This window comes from Pseudopipra pipra, chromosome 22, assembly GCF_036250125.1.
Source record: "Pseudopipra pipra isolate bDixPip1 chromosome 22, bDixPip1.hap1, whole genome shotgun sequence".
Taxonomy (NCBI): domain Eukaryota; kingdom Metazoa; phylum Chordata; class Aves; order Passeriformes; family Pipridae; genus Pseudopipra; species Pseudopipra pipra.
The window spans coordinates 4,963,511-4,981,893 of record NC_087570.1 but is presented as its reverse complement, the minus strand read 5'-3'; the positions used below and the strand labels follow the sequence as shown (position 1 = coordinate 4,981,893).

At 46.3% G+C, this 18,383-nt stretch overlaps 1 protein-coding gene across 2 annotated transcripts; it reads right to left on the bottom strand.

Annotated features, from left to right (window-relative positions):
* Window positions 1-48: 48 nt before the first annotated feature.
* PLOD1 (procollagen-lysine,2-oxoglutarate 5-dioxygenase 1) lies at window positions 49-18,308 on the bottom strand. Of its 2 annotated transcripts, none has more exons than XM_064678617.1 (19): window positions 17,551-18,308; window positions 11,784-11,875; window positions 11,130-11,266; window positions 10,349-10,512; window positions 10,015-10,127; window positions 8,669-8,732; window positions 7,913-8,010; window positions 7,485-7,586; window positions 7,251-7,382; window positions 6,759-6,880; window positions 5,974-6,078; window positions 5,403-5,528; window positions 4,492-4,633; window positions 3,880-3,993; window positions 3,541-3,606; window positions 3,109-3,213; window positions 2,587-2,733; window positions 2,152-2,277; window positions 49-1,883 (listed from the first exon to the last, which is right to left on the bottom strand). In XM_064678617.1, the coding sequence occupies exons 1-19, from the start codon at window positions 17,612-17,614 to the stop codon at window positions 1,728-1,730; spliced, it is 2,175 nt and encodes a 724-aa protein (XP_064534687.1). In that variant the 5' UTR covers window positions 17,615-18,308; the 3' UTR covers window positions 49-1,727. The 2 variants fall into 2 exon arrangements, with proteins under 2 accessions (XP_064534687.1, XP_064534686.1); XM_064678616.1 differs by lacking the exon at window positions 17,551-18,308 and adding an exon at window positions 15,576-15,767.
* Between the last annotated feature and the right edge of the window lie 75 nt (window positions 18,309-18,383).

Here is an 18,383-nt window from a genome sequence, read left to right as displayed (position 1 = left end):
TAAGTGGGGAAAAACCCCCCCAAACAAACAACAAACAAAAACCCAACTGCTGAATAAATACATAATACACATTTTTGGACATCTCAACGTTTGGCGTATCAATCCCTTCGTTTGGTAACAGACAGCTCTGGCTTTCACCTAACAGGTTTTATTACAGTTTTATTTCTCAAATGGTCGCCCCGCCTGGATTTTTCTCCCCCAGGCACCTCTGAGTGTGTGGCCTCAAAACAGACCTAAAAAGCTCACGGAAAGCGGTGGGAAAAGCTCTATGTCACCTTCCTCAGGCACATTCCAACCGCAGGCAGTTCCCTGCCCGAACTTACACGTGTAAAGCTGTTGTGCCCACATTAATGTGACCCATCCCAGAGGAAGGGGCTCTGCCCCTCACAATCAGGCAGCAGAAGCTGCAGACACAGACAATGAAGAGGAAGGTGATTTTTTTTCCCCCTAAGGACAATCATGATGTGAATTTACTGCTTGTGAAACGCACTAGTCTGGCAGAGCCAGAGCATAACAGTGTGGGATAAGCAGAGCAGGGATCTCACAGGCACAGGCAGGAAAGGTTTCTCCCCTTCCCTCTCTAACCATGGTACTACTCTTGATAGATTTTTACACTTACTAGTTCATCACAAGCTCTCAGCACTTCCCAACCACTCATTTCTATCAGCCTCGACCCCACTGGAGAACTGTCTGCAGTGGAGTGTTTTGGTTTGCAATCTTAAATAATAGAAACGCTGAATAATTATTTCCCCTAAGAACCAGAGAACAGCTCTTTACACCTAATGTGAATGGGCCATCAAAAAAAATGACCAAAACAATCTCTGACAATTGGAATGAGGCCACCAAACACCACCAGGACCTCTGGGATGTTATCCAGAGATTGATCAGAGGTTTTGACAATCTTAACATGGTAAAGAACAGAGACAATTCCACAGTGAAGTCCTTCTGACTGATGCAGTTGTTCCCAGATTTCCCTTTCTTAGATCTGATCTTCACAGACTGAGACGGTCTGAATTTGTGTGGGTATCCCTGCTGCTCTTAGCTGCAGAAACAAAAGGTAGGGAGGCTGTCTTATCTCTTCAGTCTAATCCCAGAGGTAAAGCATCATTAGAGGACCTTCCTTCAGCTGATCAGAAGCACCTATATTGCCACTGCTGCTGCTTTGAACTTTGTGATAGGCTTGCAAGGACTGCAAAGAGGTAAGGAATCAGATGATCTTCAGGCTCTTACTGCTGAGTTTCATCTGGTGTGACATTTAACTCTTATGACTGCTGGAATCAGCTCCCTGATTGCTTTGTATTTGGAATAGTGTCCAGGAATTATTGTCTAACATCCAGTCCTGTATACGCTGTAGATGAAAACAGGCTTCCAGCTTGTGACTTGCCTCCAAAAAGCTGGATTTCCAGTCCAGGAAAGCATTTTTTAAAGCCAACCATTCCGTGATAGAAGGTTCAAGTAAATGGCACTTCCAAGAAACAGCGGATGAGGAGCACAATCAAAAATGAAGGCACAAAATCTCCTTCGCAATTCCACAGCAATATTCCTAGATATTACCTGCAGTATCAGAGAGGGAGATCTTCCAGTAGTGGAGTCTTAAAATACCATTAAAAATTGATATCCAAATACCTTTGAACAATGCCTTAGAAACTCTCAGCAGCATTCCCTGTTTCCACTCAGAGTCAGCAGTGAGCAGGGCCAGGGAAAGGTCCTTGCTGGGAAGCAATGCTCTAGGGGTCAAGAAAGGACACTGCGATGTAACGAGTCCCTTTGGTGGTTGGGAGCCCTTCGTGGTAGTGGGTCAGGCGTCCCGGGTGCATGAGGGTCCATCCTTTCCGTGGAGCTCGGATGGAGCAGTTGTAGCGCAGGAACCGGCAGCCTCCTCCCTGATGGGAACACAAGAGACACGTCAGCTTGGAAGAAGCACCTCAGGGAAAGGGCCTCTGCCTTCTCCTGGCAGCCCTTCTGAAAATGTGAGAAGGTGTTTGGAGAATCCCCTGTGTTCTGATGCATTCAGAATTCTCCTTCCTACCCTAGCCCAGTCAAAAATTGCAATCCTTAGTGTGAAGAAGCCAGATGTGGATAAGGAAAGGGTTTTCAGCTGCCTGGACTGCTCCAGAGGCTGTGCTGCATTCCTGCCCCACTGGCACTCACCTCATAGTCTATCCCAACTCGGTTCAGGGCAATGTTGATGGTGAAGGTGGAGGCGTCATGGTGGGGCATCAGGGACGGCTGCTCGTCGGGTTTGTAGCGAACCACAAAGGCCAGTTCAAACTGAGTCTGAGGAGAGGAGAACAAAGGGCACTGTTACAGGGCTGTAGTGGTCCTTGGCTGCTGAGCTGCAGAGCAGGGTGTAACACTGAAACTGCATTCCACTGCTAAGGGAGAAAGGCAGTGACCAGGCAGGAGAATGCCACTGGGAAATTGCATATTTCCTAAGGCTCATACTTATGTCACACTCCAGGGTCAGTCCTCCCACACTAGGAAAAAGTATGTGTATTCCTAGAGGATTCTTGCAGTCTTTGCACAAAGCTGCAACTGGAAGAGGTGATCAGAAGCTGGCCAGTTTTGATGCTCAGGTGCACATACCTTGGTGTAGTATCCTGGGTACAGTTTCTCTGTGATGGGTGCAATATAGTCCAGAAGAAACTTATACCATTCTCTTTCAAAGCCAATTTGGTTCATGTGTATGTCAATAGTTGGGACATTCTCATATCCTCCTTGTATTCTGCTGTCCTGAAATAGAATCACAGAAATACCCATAAGGATGGGAATCCTGGAGTTCAGGAATGAAAAGCACTTGTTTCTGGTAACTACAAATAAATAGGATGTTTACTTATCACAGTTTGCAGGATGGAAAACTCATTTCAGACAATAATTAAAACCTAAGGGAAACAATATTGCCATTATGAAGGCTGAACACTGTATCTTCAGAGGACACTAAAGAGGATTCAAAAATTAATTCACATTTAAGAAGAAAATTAGGGTGTTTTCTCCAGTTTCCTGGTTTAACTGTGGGATCTAATGCCTTCCCATAGGAGGCACAGCTGCCACCAAATATGCACAGATAAAAGCAGGACCCAAAACTCAAAGAGCTCCTGCTTTACTCACCGTGTTGTCACCTGTGGACCACTGGCCATAATGTTCCATTTCTTCCACCAGCTCATCACAGGCAGTGTCAGTGAATATGGGGAACCAGTAAACATCTGGGCAGGGCTGCAGAAAGCAAACAGGTGAGAACAGCAGAAACAAGGACAGGTGCTTGAGGCAAAAGGAGTAAGGCTAAACTGAGTGCAGACTGAGTCACTTCAAGTGGAAAGACACTAAAATATTGAGGATAGAAATTTGTCTTCTGATTTATGTGCCCCATTTCCACTTAAGAGAGCTGGAGATGTACTTCCAGGAGAAGGATTTGGCTCTAAAAATACTTTCAAGGTCATGCTCCCTGTGCTGAACTGCTTCTTCCCAAGAATGACAATAGTAATGATACATTGTCCCGATGCTGATCTCCCATTGTGATGGATAAGAGTGATGTTTTCTTACCATTTCTACCAATTTCCCCTTCAGAGCTGCTGTGTAGTTTTCATGGATGTACTTTTCTCTCCAGTCCTGCAGACAGAAGATAAGCAAACCAGTCATTTCTGTGGGGCCTGCTTAAAGAGGCAATGAAAGGACAGGCACTCATGCAGTTTTCACAGGCTTTGAAGATCCAGATGCTGTGAATCTCATAAACACCCTCTCTTTAAATTCTGTGACTGCGCTCCTCATCCCACCTGAGAGACATCATTATTACAAAGCCTGGACCTCCCGTACTGGTGAAGGAAATCATCAGATATTCCCATGCAACAGTGCTGTGCCTGCTGAGCATGCAGGTTGTCTCACCTCAGGATTGCTGAATATTTGCCAGAGGTCGTTGTGGAGGTGAGTTGTCTGGTAATTCTCCAGGGACAGGATGTGTCCGAACTGGTGCCGGTTTGTCAGGTACATAAAGACTCCCTGTAGGACAGAGGAAGACTGTCAAGGCCTTGCATTTCTGTGAGCCACCATGAAATATAAGCACTGACAGTTCTCCAAGGTGTTAATTTACTCATTCTTCCTGCTGTGGCCCTTCAGTTAAATTTCCACCCTGGATATGAGGAGCTCTGAAAGGCTATAGCCAGAGACAGTAATTCTGTCTCTTGTCAGCCAGGGCTGGAGGCAGAGCAGAATAGCTGCTGTGAGATTAGGTTCTTCCTTCTTACCGTGTCATTTCCATTTAGAACAGGCCTGAATAGGCCCAAGAACAAAAATGTTATCCACATTTAGTGGTCCCTGGCTTCGTGTGGTTTCACAGCAGGACAGAAATCCCACACTGTTCCAAAGTCTGCCCAGCACTGACTAGTGCCAGTTCACCCCGTCCCCTGCCCGGCAGAGCTGAATGCCTTGGAACTCCTTAATCTTGCACCCTCCACCTTGGCATGCAGCTCTCCCTGCCAGCCTCTCTCCTGGACTGACCTGATTCCTAACGTTGTGGCAGAAAGCCATGTCAGCATCCAGTTTGCCACTGTGGAAAAGATCTTCCCGGTCAAGCTCCGAGCGCAGCGCCTTGGCTTTAACCATGTAAACACTGCTGATGTAGGGGACGTTCCAAAGCCCCCTGAAACACAGGGAAAGCACAGTGAGACCTGAAATACCACTAAGGCAGAAATTGCTGGACTTGACAGGATGGCAGCCAGACTTGCCTAAAAGAGCCAACTCAGAACTGTAGGGAGAAACCATACCAACAGGGATTGTCATTCCAGAAAAAAATTGCTTATATTGCTCAGAGCTTTTAAGCTGCACAAATGCTAGTCCACTGTGAAAGCAATTAATTGCTACTGTGTGCTTTTGCTGGGGACATAATTAATGGCTTGAATCTCTTCCCAGAGAGATCAACATATTTTTTCCAGTGATTTAAAGAAACTGAACTGGCTAAAAGTGCATAAGCTGATTTCCAGCATGTATTGCACATATAAGGGCCTATAAAAAAAAAGGCCCCTCAAGAATATGAATGAATCAACAATTCTATTTTGTGAATATTCCATTCAAGGATCACATGGTATTTTATGAAGATTTATCTGAAAGAGATTAAACAGCACTTTACAGGATTGTAGGGGTCACACTAACTATAATCCATAGGTGGGAAAACATGACATGAGTGAAATGAAGTGATTTCAGCAGAGTCAGGACTCTCAAATCCTTACTCTGATCATAAGAAATCTCATTATCTCTGCTCAGGGGAGAACACAGAGCAGACGCTTCCTTTCCTACACACACAGACAGTTGTGCTCTCTGGTTCTTTGACAGCAGCCAGTTTGATGATCATGTGCTGCAGCAAGCTTTACATCTGAGGGATTATATCAGGGAAAAGCTCTTTGCATACTCACACCCTCCGCCTTTGAACAATATCCACATAATCTTCTGAGCGGGCATAGTATCCATCAGGGCTCAGAGCTCCCCAGAAGTTGGACCACAGCTTCTCATGCCGGCTCACTAGAGGGGCAATCACCAGCCTGGCAGCAAGAAAGGGAAAGGAATTGCAGGACGGGATGTTTCCACAAGAAGAAAAGGAAAATATTTACAAACCACAGGACTGTAACAGCTATATTCTTCCTCACTTACAGAGTTGGTGTTTCCTTAACTCTGTTGGAATAAAATTCCACATAAGAAAGGGCAAGTATGGTCCCAGTCTCCTCTCTAACTGCACCCTGCACCAGGTCTCTTAGAATCTGATTTGTTCTACTGACTATATAAAGACAAAAATGAGGATGATTTACATCCCCTGCCTAAAATCCAGGGACTACAACGTAAAAAAACCCCAACACCTAAGAGGTGTTTGTCTAACATTCCATCTCTGACACAGTTCTCCTGGTACCTTACACATCTCAGTGATAAAAGAGTTCACAGCATTCCTTGTGTGAGATGACCACTAAGGATTGCTCAGACCAAAGAACTCACTTGTTCTGTTCGATCAGGATCCTCAGAGTCTCTGTGTTCTTCAGAACTACCTCAGCATCCAGGCTAAAGTAATAGTCACAGTCAGGATCATTCCTGCACAAATCCCTACAGCCAGAGAAGAGAAAAGTCACACCAAAATCCTCTTAAAACAGAGCAAGACAAGGGACAGAACACAGGAATTCCTTCACCTTGTAGTCTAAAGGTGTTCTGGGTGTTCAGAAAAGTTCAGTTTAAAGTAACAACCCAGGGGACCAGCATAGCACAAGCACATCAGATTCAGTATCCAACAGCAGACAGACACACAGCCAAAATCACATTTACCAAACTGTTTCCTCAGCACAAACTGGAGAGGTTCCCATTTACAGTTGGCACAAATCCACACCAGAGCTCAAACATCTCCTGGTCACAGACAGGGAGATACTCTTCCACTAGCTCTTAGTTTTACTACTACACTCCTCCTCTCCAGAGATACAAGTGCATATTGTTTGTGATCTATGGCTGGGCATGTAGATGACATGTGGGAGGTACAGGATTATCCTTCTGCCAGAGCAAAGGACCAGTGAGAACTTAGTCTCTGAAAGTGGAGAGATAAAGCTGGTATCAAATTTGATTTTTTTTTCCCAATATGTAAGGGCATGGGAGTTAATGCTATAAAAACTGAAAGAAAAGGGAGACTGAAAAAAGAAAAGCAATCACTTGACAGGGATGATCCTCAGAAAAAAAACAAATGTCTTAGTTTGGACAGGGGCTGACTCTGCCAGCCATCACGTGGCCTCTTCACTTACATGCCCAAGTTACGTGCCTCAGCGTTCTCCACCTCATCATCTGGCCCCATCACCTTGACAGAGAGATATTCTTTGCCATGCTCTTCTACAAAAGAGTCCACCTCCATCAAGTGATGTTCCTCCTGTGCCAAAAATAAGGAAAAATGGGTAAGATGGGCTCATCTCAGGCCACTCAGCCTCCTGTTCTTGAAAATGCCAAACCAGATGGGCAACAGCTCTTCCCAATTCCATATCTTTACAGCTGGACAGAGTTATATTATAGGTGCCATTGCAGATAACTACTGGGCTTACAGAGGCTGGAATTATAGAATCACAGAATCAGCCAGGTTGGAAGGGACCTCTATCATCAAGTCCAACCCTTGATCCACCACCACCGTGGCTACTAGACCATGGCACTAAGTCTAGCCCAAGGTTGCAAAGGTGCCTAGAGTACAGGGAAGGTGTACATTTTCCCTACATTTGCTAAGATCATCACAGGCCATCTTCACTTACACTGTTGTGAATGAAGAGCTGGATTCGTTGCTTCGGGTAATGGAGGTTACGAAGACGTAAGAAAAACTGGGAGAGGAATGGGGTGGGCTGCTCGATGAAAATGCCAATCAGGATCATTGGCAGTGCCTCATCCTGCATCCAGAGAGAGAGGAGAGAAGTGGTGACTCGAGTTCCACATCAGATCCCATTTTAAGACTTGTCTTTGAAGCTTTGAACAGACACATCAAGCCTTACCTTAAACCCTGTGAGGCTTCGCAGACCTTCATCACACACAGTGCAGCCAGTCTCAAATGTCCATACTTGAGGAATGTAGTTTCCCAGGTAGTTCAGCTGCAGCTGCAAAAGGCAATTTGCAATATTTTGTATTACAGGGCAGGGGAGTTTCTTTGTGTGCAACCCCACTGTAAGATCCACATTTCAGCTCCATTTACCTTCTCTGGGAACTAAAGAATCTGAAGCACCACAGCCTAAGGGTCCAATTACACATGGGTCTTTGAACCAGACCTGGACCTGCCATGGACCTGGACCACTTATTATTTCTCAAATACAAGTGGACACAGGGACAGTCAATAAATGTGAAGACAGTAACCAGATCCATCAAGCCTAAAGGGTCACTTTGCAACAAACACAGACCAAATCTTTCTCTCAAGAGGTCCACTTACCTTGGTGGGTCCATTTCCATGAATCACCACAGGCAGGGTGTCATATAACAAGTTTCTTGCTCTCACTCGTGAGTTTTCAAACTTCATGACTATCTCATCTGGAAATGACATGACCAGCATGTTAATGCTTTTATTGATAATTAGCAGCACAACCCCTCATTTCTACTGAGAAACCACTGAAAGATGAAGGCATGGATATGGATAACTGTGCACAGGCAGTTTAAGGGCTACAGACCATAACTAGAAAGAAGGAAAAAGTGTTCAGAGTGATTCTGTGAGGTAACAGGATGGCTGGGAAACTGGACAATGATGCATCTTTGCATTACAATCAGTGATTGCTCCCAGGCCCCCCGTGGCTGCTTCTCACCTCCCCTGGCATTCCAGCAGGGTTCTGAAGCGGAAAGACAGGCAAGCCCTGGGCAGGGCTGTGTGTTTTTACTTGCACTGGAAGTCCCTCCCAGTTTCAATCCCCAAGGCTAATGCAATCCGACATGCCTGGAGATCAAAGTGGCAAGGAGGTGTAAGATGAAAAACCTGACCTGCATTCCCTCAAGTGGAGAAGGAATTGCAGTGAGAACCTAGCTGGTCACAGTGGAATTCCAAACAAATCCCAGAACTCTGGCAGAGGCTTTTACTGAAGCTTATTCTGCAGGGACAGGCATTTCTGAAATACAATCCCTTCAGCCACAAGTTTATTTCTGGTATCAATTTGCAGTTTCATTCCAAGGAGAAATGACCTTCCCTCTCCCATCTCACCTAATGCTCCATCTAGGTTTTGGAAGATCCGGCTTCTTTGGTCTAGACTGATGTTGATACTTTCCTTTTAAAAGAATGAGATAAATAACCTTAATTAGAACACAGGGGGGCATCCATTCTTTACATGCTGAGCGAAGATATATCCCATTCCTATAATCATTTGCAAACTCTCCAAGCCCTGAAATCTAAAACACTCCCAGATAATCATCATTTTCACTCGAATCTGGGACAATTCACCATTTTCTAAAACAATTTGAATATATTCTATTAGGCAAAAACTGTGCAAAAAAAAGAAGACACTTTAGAGCTGCTGTGGGTATATCAATAAATCTCCAGCATATGAATGAAGTGCACCTGCACACAGCTATATAAACCCCACAGATAACACACAGGAATGCCAAGATAGCAAAACCATCTGCTGTGGAGAGTTTCTTGCCATCTATCCCTAGGGCAAGTGTTACCCAAGCACTGCCTCAGGTACCAGTGCCAAACCAGAGCACAGTAGGGTGCAAGGCCAGCTTGTGCAATCTTTGTTTTTATCCCCTGCTGCAAGTCACACTCTGACTGGGTCAGACTAAAATGCAGCTGTGACTTAACAGAGTTCCATGTCCCTGCAGGCATCCATTAAGAGCCATTACTGGGAAGGACAGCAGGGTGCTAACATCCACTGTCTGAGTGCCAAGGCAGGGGAATTACTCAGCCCTTGCAGGGCATAGGGCCAGAACTGCAGATGAGAACATTAAAGGAACTGTTCATGTTAAATTATCACAGGCCATACTTGAATTTAGAGAACTAAAAAAGTCCAGCTGCTCTGAATTTTCTACCAGCCCCGCTGGTAAAAAACTGCAACTCTTTCTCTAGTCAGTGTGAAAGCAGTTCCTCAATACAAATGTTTCCTCTTGTTTGTAAACTGCTGTTACAGTTTGAGTTCTTAGTTCCTGTGCATTTGTGGTGTCTCAGGGACACACTGGCCTGTGTAATGCACAACTGGGCAGGGACAGCAGACCCAGAATGACTCATGGGCTGGATGCTTCAGCCAGTGCACCACATGGTGCTGGAATAGCAGTGCTGCTTCCAGGGTCCATTCCAGGCTTCTGTAGGATGTCACATGGCATTTACCTATAATGTACTTCAGTGCTAGGTTGGATATCTCTAAGTCAGCACTGCACTCAGGGGTTTCACATCCCCTGGGAGGAGGCTGGTATGAGCTTCCAGTCATGGAAATTTCAAGTCATCTCTTTTCCCATTCATATTTTAAGCTTAAAGATAAAAACTGCTAATAACAGAACATGGGGATACTGGCTAGAATGCAAATTTTCAGGCTCTCAGAATCTATATACACCTACTCTTTTTTCTGGATCCAAGAAGATGTTTGTATAGAAGAGCTGGTCACTGTCATCATCCTCTCCTTTCCACTCCTCCACAAGCTTCTTCAGGTTTGGAGCATAACCTATGAAGCCTGTGGGAATAAGAATGAAGAGGCATTTCATCCCAGATGACCAAAAAGTGGAATAACTCCTCTGTACCTGTACTCTCACTTCTCTCACATGAATTCTCACTACACCCTGTGTTGCAGCAGAGATACACCAGCTTTTAATTTGTTCACCACTTCTCCCAAGGGCCAAATAGGAGAAGAAAGCTGAAAGAGGTTCTCAGCTGAAAGCAAGCTCTGTGTCTCACCTCCAGAACCCAGGAAGCGCTTTCCATCTCGCACCTGAGGATACTTGGCTTCCAACTTTCTGTCAGGGTAGATGTAGTTCTCTGCTGAGAAAACCACCTTGCTCTTGGCTTGTTTGAACTTCTTCAGCAGTTCTGTGGGGCCCGAAGCAAAGAGCACATCATAGCTAGAGAAAGAGGCAGACAAAAAGGGACAAAAAGGAATGGAGAAAGAAAAACATGTCAGTGAGAAAAGTTTCTAGAAACAGCTAATTCTTTGGGAATCCCTTTCTTTTAGTTCTGCTTCACAGTATTACATTTTTTTGTGAAGCAACTGTAGCTAATTAAAGCAGAGTCTTATTCATACGCTGGGAATATGAAAAGACACTGAGAGTCCAAACTGTCCTTTTTCCTCTTCACTTTTCTCTGGCAGACCAGTTCTTGGCTCTCAGGATTGTGCTGCAGCCTACCTCACCTTATAAAACAAATAATTCTGGTAAGAAAGGCCTGCCTAGTTCCAGAGGAATTGTCTGCTCATTCTCTGCAGTTACAGGCAGCCAAATTCCACCATGGCAGGATCAGGTACAACACTATCAGGCAAGAGTTGGAACCAGCCTATTCTGCTGAGACCTTCCCAAGTGCCACGGATGCAGCTCTAAGTGATTCTCAGGCAACTACAGAGAAATCAAGGGGAAAAAAAACCAGAGGTCTGGACACACTTTTCAAAAGCAATCTACTTCACAGTTCACTTCCTGTCCAAACAGCCTTATGATTCAGACCATGGCAAGTTCTTTCCAACCATTACCTGTCTACAAAAAGGATGATCAGGTCCTCCTTATCCCCAAACTGCTTCAGAGCTGCTTTCAGGAGACGGACCTTCTGCCCACCTCCAGCTGGATTCTGGTCATCTCCACCCTGCCACTCCTCATCCAGCCCCAGCACCTACACAACGACAGGTACAGGGTCACCTGAACAGGGCAATGCTCACAGGAAAGGACCAGAACCCCCAACCTGACCAGTCCTGATAACTGTGCAAATCACAGCAAAAATAACAGCCCCAGGACAAATGGACTATATACATATATATATATATATATATATACACACACACATGTGTATATCAGCCTTTGATCCTCTCTCTGGGCTGGCCAGGCAGAGTAACACGTAGCACAATAACAAAGCACTCTGAGCCACAGGGACAGGAGCACGTTCTGTACCGTGTGTTTTGGCAGAATAATGGAAAAGTGCCATGGGGCTCCCTTGAGCAGAGTTATGGATCTCATCCCAAGCCAGCACTCAGGATGGAATAACAGACTGCTGCAGAAATGCCCCAGTCACAGTGTTTTTCAGCCAGTTCAGTAGGTGTGTCCTCTCTTGAGCTTTTATTTAATCATTTTATGGCCAGGCCTTATCCATTCCACAATTCAAAATTCCCTTTGACCAACCACCTCGACATCACCTGGACTTTGTAGCTGAAGAACTGGGCTGATCTTCTGAAGCGTTGGAACCCCTCAGTCTGCTTGGTGGCAACAGTCAGAACCAGCAGGTTTTCTGCACAAGGGGGAAAGCACAAGAGACACATTCAGCTTGTGTTGTTTCCACAACCAGCTGTTTCACACCTAACTTGATCCTGGGTATAAAACAAGAGATTATGGAAAGACACAATTTCACTGCCTGAGTCAGGAGCTAGAAAAAGAAAATAAAAAGTAGTAAGTGGTTTTTTGCCCTGCTAGTGAAAGCTACAATTCTCTTCTCTCACACAGAGTATGAAGGAAATTAAAGTTGAAGATAAAAAATAGAACTACTACAGAATGCCCATTTGGAAGGCATCCATTTAGTGCAGTATTGGTTTCCTGTTCCCCACAGAGCTGCTTTTTTGTCACTCAGCATTGACTGGGTGTAGGGAAAACCAAAATTAGTCCTGAATGTTATTATTCCCTCTATATGGCTGCTCCTATTTTCTACTGCATTCCTGAGGTGTTTTCCAGAGTTTTTCATACATATTCAATGTGAATTTAATTCTGCTATAACTTTCATTTGCATTCTCCTCCCAAACTTGCTTTTTATTTCCAGTCCCTTAAAAATGACAAAGCGAAATCCTGAAGTTCTCTTTCAGAAGTTTCTCTGTGGTACCACTGGAATATGATTTTTATGGGGAAGTTCTGGTTTCCTCATTGCAGTGATGAAAATGCTACGCTTCACTCTAACAGTTTTGCTGAAGTAGGAATTTGTATAGGCTCTGGCAACGGTGCTTAAATGCAAATCCTGGCCATCCGATTTAAACATCAAAAAATACCAGGAAAAACTGAAAGCACATTCTCTTGGCCTCAGCAGGCTCTTTTTGGAACAATGATTTTTTTTCAATGGATGTACCAGATGTATCTTCCTAATGTACCCAAACTGATATTCTGTCTGGTCTTAAGAGGAAGGATCTAGGAGCTGGAGTTATAGATGGACCTGGGAAAGACAGCAAAAGTGAAAAATAAGTGTAAGACTCCATGTTAAGAAGAAAGAGGATATTCTCCCAATCCTGTACCTGCATCAGAATAAAAAGAGAGGAGATTGAGAACAGTCAATAGGTCAGCTCTAATTGTATTTTGTTAGACATGCTCACAAAGGAAGTGACAAATAAAAGAACAGGAATCCTGCATTGGTGCAGATTTAAAGGCACATTTTCAGACACATGAAGTGCATTCCTAATCCAGCTCCTCCAGCACGCTCCAGTCTCTGTCAGAGGGTGCAAACAAATGAGTAAAATATGTATGTCCTCAGGGAATATGTTAAAGCCATTACAGTTTCTAGCCATGCAGAAAGCCACAGCAGCTTTATGAGAGCTCCGAGCTCATGGCTTCTGAGAAGGTGAGGATCATACTGCCAAGGAAAAGGGGGGAAAACATGGGCTTGCCAGACAGGAATGTCAAGGCAAACCTTAAATTCTAGTACCTGAGGGGAGAAAGCATATGATAATGATAAAAGAAGGAACAGGAAGGACAGAACTCTGACTGCTATGCAATTATTTCAGCCCCAAATCTCAGGCATCTCACATTAAATAAATCACTAATTCATTTTCAGGCTGCCACCCCGAGAAAGCCACACACTGTTTATGATCTGACTGCCAGAAGTTTGCTGGACATGACTAAAGGCTGCACAGATGCACAGGAAGTGGTGTCCTATTTCCAAGGCAGAAAAGGTCCCTCTGTGCAGTTTGTGAACTCGGAGGAGCACTAAAAGCCAGCACAGACAATTATCATCCCCAGCAGAATTCCAGGTTACAGATTCCCTTCTCATTCCTGGTCTGTGGGGTAGGACTCTGAGAGACACTAAGCTCAGTCTCTGTTCTCAGAACTCTGTAGTATCGAGAGCTTTCCATCCCCAGAGACATTCCTTCAGCCCAGCACTGGAAGCTTGTGCTGAGCTATGCTGCCTCCACTCCTTCTCCTTTAACCCTTTTTTATCTTTCCCAAAGATTTTGCTGAACGCTGGTGCAGCTGATGGGTACTGCCAGGGACAGAACAGTAAAGCTTTTTACTTTCAGTATCACATGCAGGCTTTTTAAAACATCCTAAATCAGAGTGATACTTCCCAATTTCCCATGTCACAGTCACTTTCCATATGTAGAAATGGCAGCCTGTTGAGCTAAGCTGGGCCTCCTGGGCCCAAAGGCTCCCTGGGCCATGCTGACAACTAAAAATCATATAAATACATTTAATAATGGGATGGATGCAACATACAAACACAGGGTGGTTAAAGAAGCAAGCAGTGGTTTAGGAACCAGGGGAGTTGCACTCTACTGCCAGCTCTGCTATGCAACAAGGAGCCAATCCAGCTCTCCCTCTGTTTTTCCATGTGTGGAACAATAATAGAAGATATTTACCACTTTTGTGAGGGTTTTAGAGCTCTATAGATGAAAAGTATCCTGTAGGGACAAAGCACTAGAACCGGAACTCTGATGTCAATATCACAGTGAAAAGGTTGTGTAAACTTCTCAGCTCTTATGAAGATTAAAAATCAGTGACAAGTTCAGTAACAAAACAATAAATTTAAAGTTATTTACTTCAGCCCTGAGTCGACAGGGAAAGCACAGCTGCAGCTGCATTTTAGGACAAGGAATGAATTTATCCCTAGGCTGTGCTTTGGGAAACCTTACTGTGTCACTTCCTGTTAAGATGGTGTCCAAAAAAACACCATTAATATGGAAATCAAATAGAAAAAAAATCAGTGCACAATTTAGTAGTGGATAATATAATCTCTGCATTAAATTTACTTTACAGAAGTATTTTTTAAAGATTCAATTAACTATAAATAACTATGCTTAGATCTTCAGATCTTACAAAGATCTAAAAGAACATCCAAGAGAGCAGACAGATATCATTACTCTCACGTTACTCTGGGGAAACTGAGGCACGACAAAGGTGAGGCATTTTTTTCTTTGAGTCACACCAGAAGTGATGAGTTCAGAAAGCAGTTAATTCTAAATCACTCTTCCTAACCAACATGCCTCATTCTCTTTCCCAGCCCTCAGTTTTAGCTCTAGTGCACTCTAAAACCTTACCAAAACCGTGGAAGATTTGGGATGTGCAAGGAAGGCAGGATAGCACAGAGAGATTCTTTGTTTCAGTGAGGCCACTATAGCTAAAGAACTCCCAACACTCCCATGGATACATGTAACTGTATTAAGTAATAGATATATAGTAAAGGTAATTATACCAGAATCACGCTGTGAAGGGAAATATTCTAGGTAACAAGATTAAATCTCCTCCTAATTGCCACGTCTCTAATGAAGACAGAGATAATTATCCCAACTTCTTGGCAGAGTGACAGTGCGTGAAGCCCTTTGTCAGTGCTGCTGACACTGTAGCTGCCCTAATCCTCTGCCCTTCTACCAACTGCTCCAGAGTTTCTACCAACTGCTGTTATTTTAGGAGCATCCCGGATCTTGAGTCACAGCGTGGACAGTCAGGGATCTAAAGCTCTCCCTTTACCTTGTTCTTGAACCGTCTAAGTCCAAAAGCAGGGAGAGCTGATCCAGGTGGGATGCAACCCACGGGACTGAGAGTCCTTCTCCGGGACGAACCGGCGTGCGAGGCTGTGTCCCACGGCCGTGAGCTGCCCCGGGACCCGGCGGGAGGCTCGAGGTGCCGCCCGGGGGCTCAGCCTGGGCTGCGACAGCGGGACAGGGGCGGCACCGCGGGGCTGTGCCCGTCCCTCAGCCCTGCCGCCCGTCCCCCCGCGCCCCCTGAGCCCCCCTTACCTTCCTGCGGCGAGGCACGGCCGCCCCCCGCCCCGAGCAGCGCCAGCACCGCCCAGGGCAGCAGCGCCGCCGGGACAACCATGGAAGCGACTTTCCCGGCCGGACCCCGCGCCGGGAGCCCCCACACGGAGCGCGGGCGATGCCTGCGGGACGGAGAAGGCTCCGGGGCTGCCGGAGCTGTGCCACGCACCAGACCCGCCCGGCGGGGACGGGCGGAGGAAGCGGGAGGAGGCGGCTCCTCCTCCCGGGCCGCCCCGGCCCCCGCGAGAGGCGGGCGGGCGGCTGGGGCCGGGCTGGGGCCGGGTGGGAAGAGAGGGAGCACCGGGACGTGGAGCTCGGGGGCTCGATCCCGCAGCTCCGGGGCTTTACCCGGGCGGCGTGCGGGGTACCCCGGCCGTGGGACGCCGGGGAAGAAACAGGCACCGAGCAAACGCGTGGGAGGAGAGGGGTCAGTCACTCTCTGGGCAGCTTCAGCTGGTGCTGGGCTGCAGCTGGGCTGACATGGGCATTTACGTAGGAAAAGCACATTTTTCACAAGTAACGTTATGCACAGCTCTGGAAACTGGAAGCCTTATTAAATATCACCTTCCCACCTTCTTCCCACCTGTTGCCTCCCATATTTCCTTGGTGAACACAGAACCTGCAGTGGTTTTGTTCCCTACACTGACTGGTTTTCTCTGGCCGTGTACAGGTCTTTAAGTCTTACATTTGTCTCTGTGGCCTTGTGCTGGGTTTTCTTGCTCTAGCCCTGATGACTTATCTAGGCATCTTTTTCTAGTTTGTTCTGCCAATATTTGAGAACGGGCAAATAATCCCCTCTTAAAAAATTACACCTTTTTTAACATTTGCTTTAGGGTCGCTTTTACACTTCAGTGAGTGTAAGGTTTAGATGTAGAGAAACCCTTTAGAGTCTGAGGATCTACCACTGACACAGACTTTACATGAGGCCTGTCAGCAAATCAGCTCTTTAAATTAACAGAAATCACAGATATCACAGGATTTGGATTTTCAAAACAAACCCAAGAAGGTATGTTCTTAGAGGAGAAAAAATAAAGCGCACTAGAAAGGCCAGATTGTAGCTAATGAATATTCTCTGTGCTTCACAACAGCATCATCCTGAAGAACTCCCATTACAATTTGTTCACTGGGAATATTCTTGGGTGTGTTCAAAGCACTTTTCCTTCCATTCCCTTTCCCTGAAGTAGTAATTCCCTCATAATTACCAGGAAAACAGAACAGGCCTCGTGCTCAAGTGATGTACTACAGGCAACAACCCAAGGAAATATTAGTTCTCTCTAAAATAGTGATTTCAGGACACTTCCTTTTGCAAAGCTGCCAGTTTCTCTAAATAATTTTTTTTTAATTTGAAAAAAAAAAAAAAAAGGAAAGAAAAGAAAAAAACCCCAGATTTTCACTTTAGATTTCTTTAGTACTTTGCAGGCCCTGATAAATCTGTAGCAGCTTCAACACTTTAAGCCAGGAGCCACAGCAAAGATGCTCAGCACTTTCCCTTCAGACCTCAGACTGAGAGCTGGGACTCAACACGGGTCTTTAAAATTGCAAGTTTCTCATTTTGAAGAAGTTAAATCTCTCCAGTCTGAAACCAAAGCGGTTTTGCACACTGGAAATCATGAATGCCTCATTGTTTGTGCTGCTGTACCCAGCCCGTCGCTGTGTGACAGCTCTGTTTGCATTCTGCAACTCTGCCAGCCCAGCGAGCGCATTTCATTTCCCCCCTCTGTGTTTGCACTGCTCTGTGCTCTCTGGCTGCAGTCGGTGCCTGTCTTTTTAAACAGGGCCAGCTGCCAGTGCAGATGTTCCATGAGTACGTGCAACACGTGCTCCAGGCGGAGCAGCAACTTCCTAAAAACTGGAAGGCTCAGAGCTCCGTTTTTTGTGCAGCCTCAAAACACACCGGGGCTTCTGAGGCAGCACCAGCCCCACCGAAACCTGCAGGGGATGGAGTCTCACCCACCCTTTTGGGATTCCAGAGCTCCTTCCAAAATCAAACAGGATTTTTCAGGAATATTCATTTGCATTCATTCAAATATTCATTTGCAGGAATAAATGAAGAATGTGTCTCGTCCGTTCCCTTCACTGAGCTGGTTCACTGGCTCAACCTGGTCGAGAATTTCATAGTTTTAAGTCACAGTGTTTGCCTGACTTGCTCGAAACTGTGTGTCTTCTTGTGTCTCCGGAGCGCTGCGCGGGATACAAAGCTGTCCTGTGCACATCTCAGTCGCGTCACTAAGTTTGTTCCTCTATTTACTACAGGGTGTGATAGAACATGACTCGCTTTCCCGCACGGTCTCTGCCGTGGTAACGGCAGTGAATGACACTGGAATTACGGAAATCCCCTCCAGGCCTTTTCCATCGGTGCAGTGACCCGGGCGGAGACACAGAACACAGAACATCAGCCCTGGGCTGGAGTTGCCCGAGGACACCCGCGGACATCGCACCGGGAGCGGAGCAGGGGAGGAAATCCGGGACCGGGGGATACCCGGAGCCGGGAAGGGTTCCCGGTGCCGGGGCTCCAGGAGCCGGCGGGGTTGGAAGACAGGGGGGGCACCCCGGTGCTGAGGGGGCTGGAGACAGGGCGGGTCAGAGCCAGAGAGTCCCAGTCCCGGGGGACTCCCGGAGCCGGGTGGGTCGGAACCCGGGGGGGGTCCCGGAACTGAGTGAGTCGGAGCCAGCGGGTCGGCAGCCGGCGGGGTCGGGAGCTGACAGAGGTCCCGGAGCCGGGAGGGCTCAGGGCCGGGGGTCCCGGTGCCGGGGGGTCCCGGTAGGGCCGGGCCGGGTCTCTCTCCC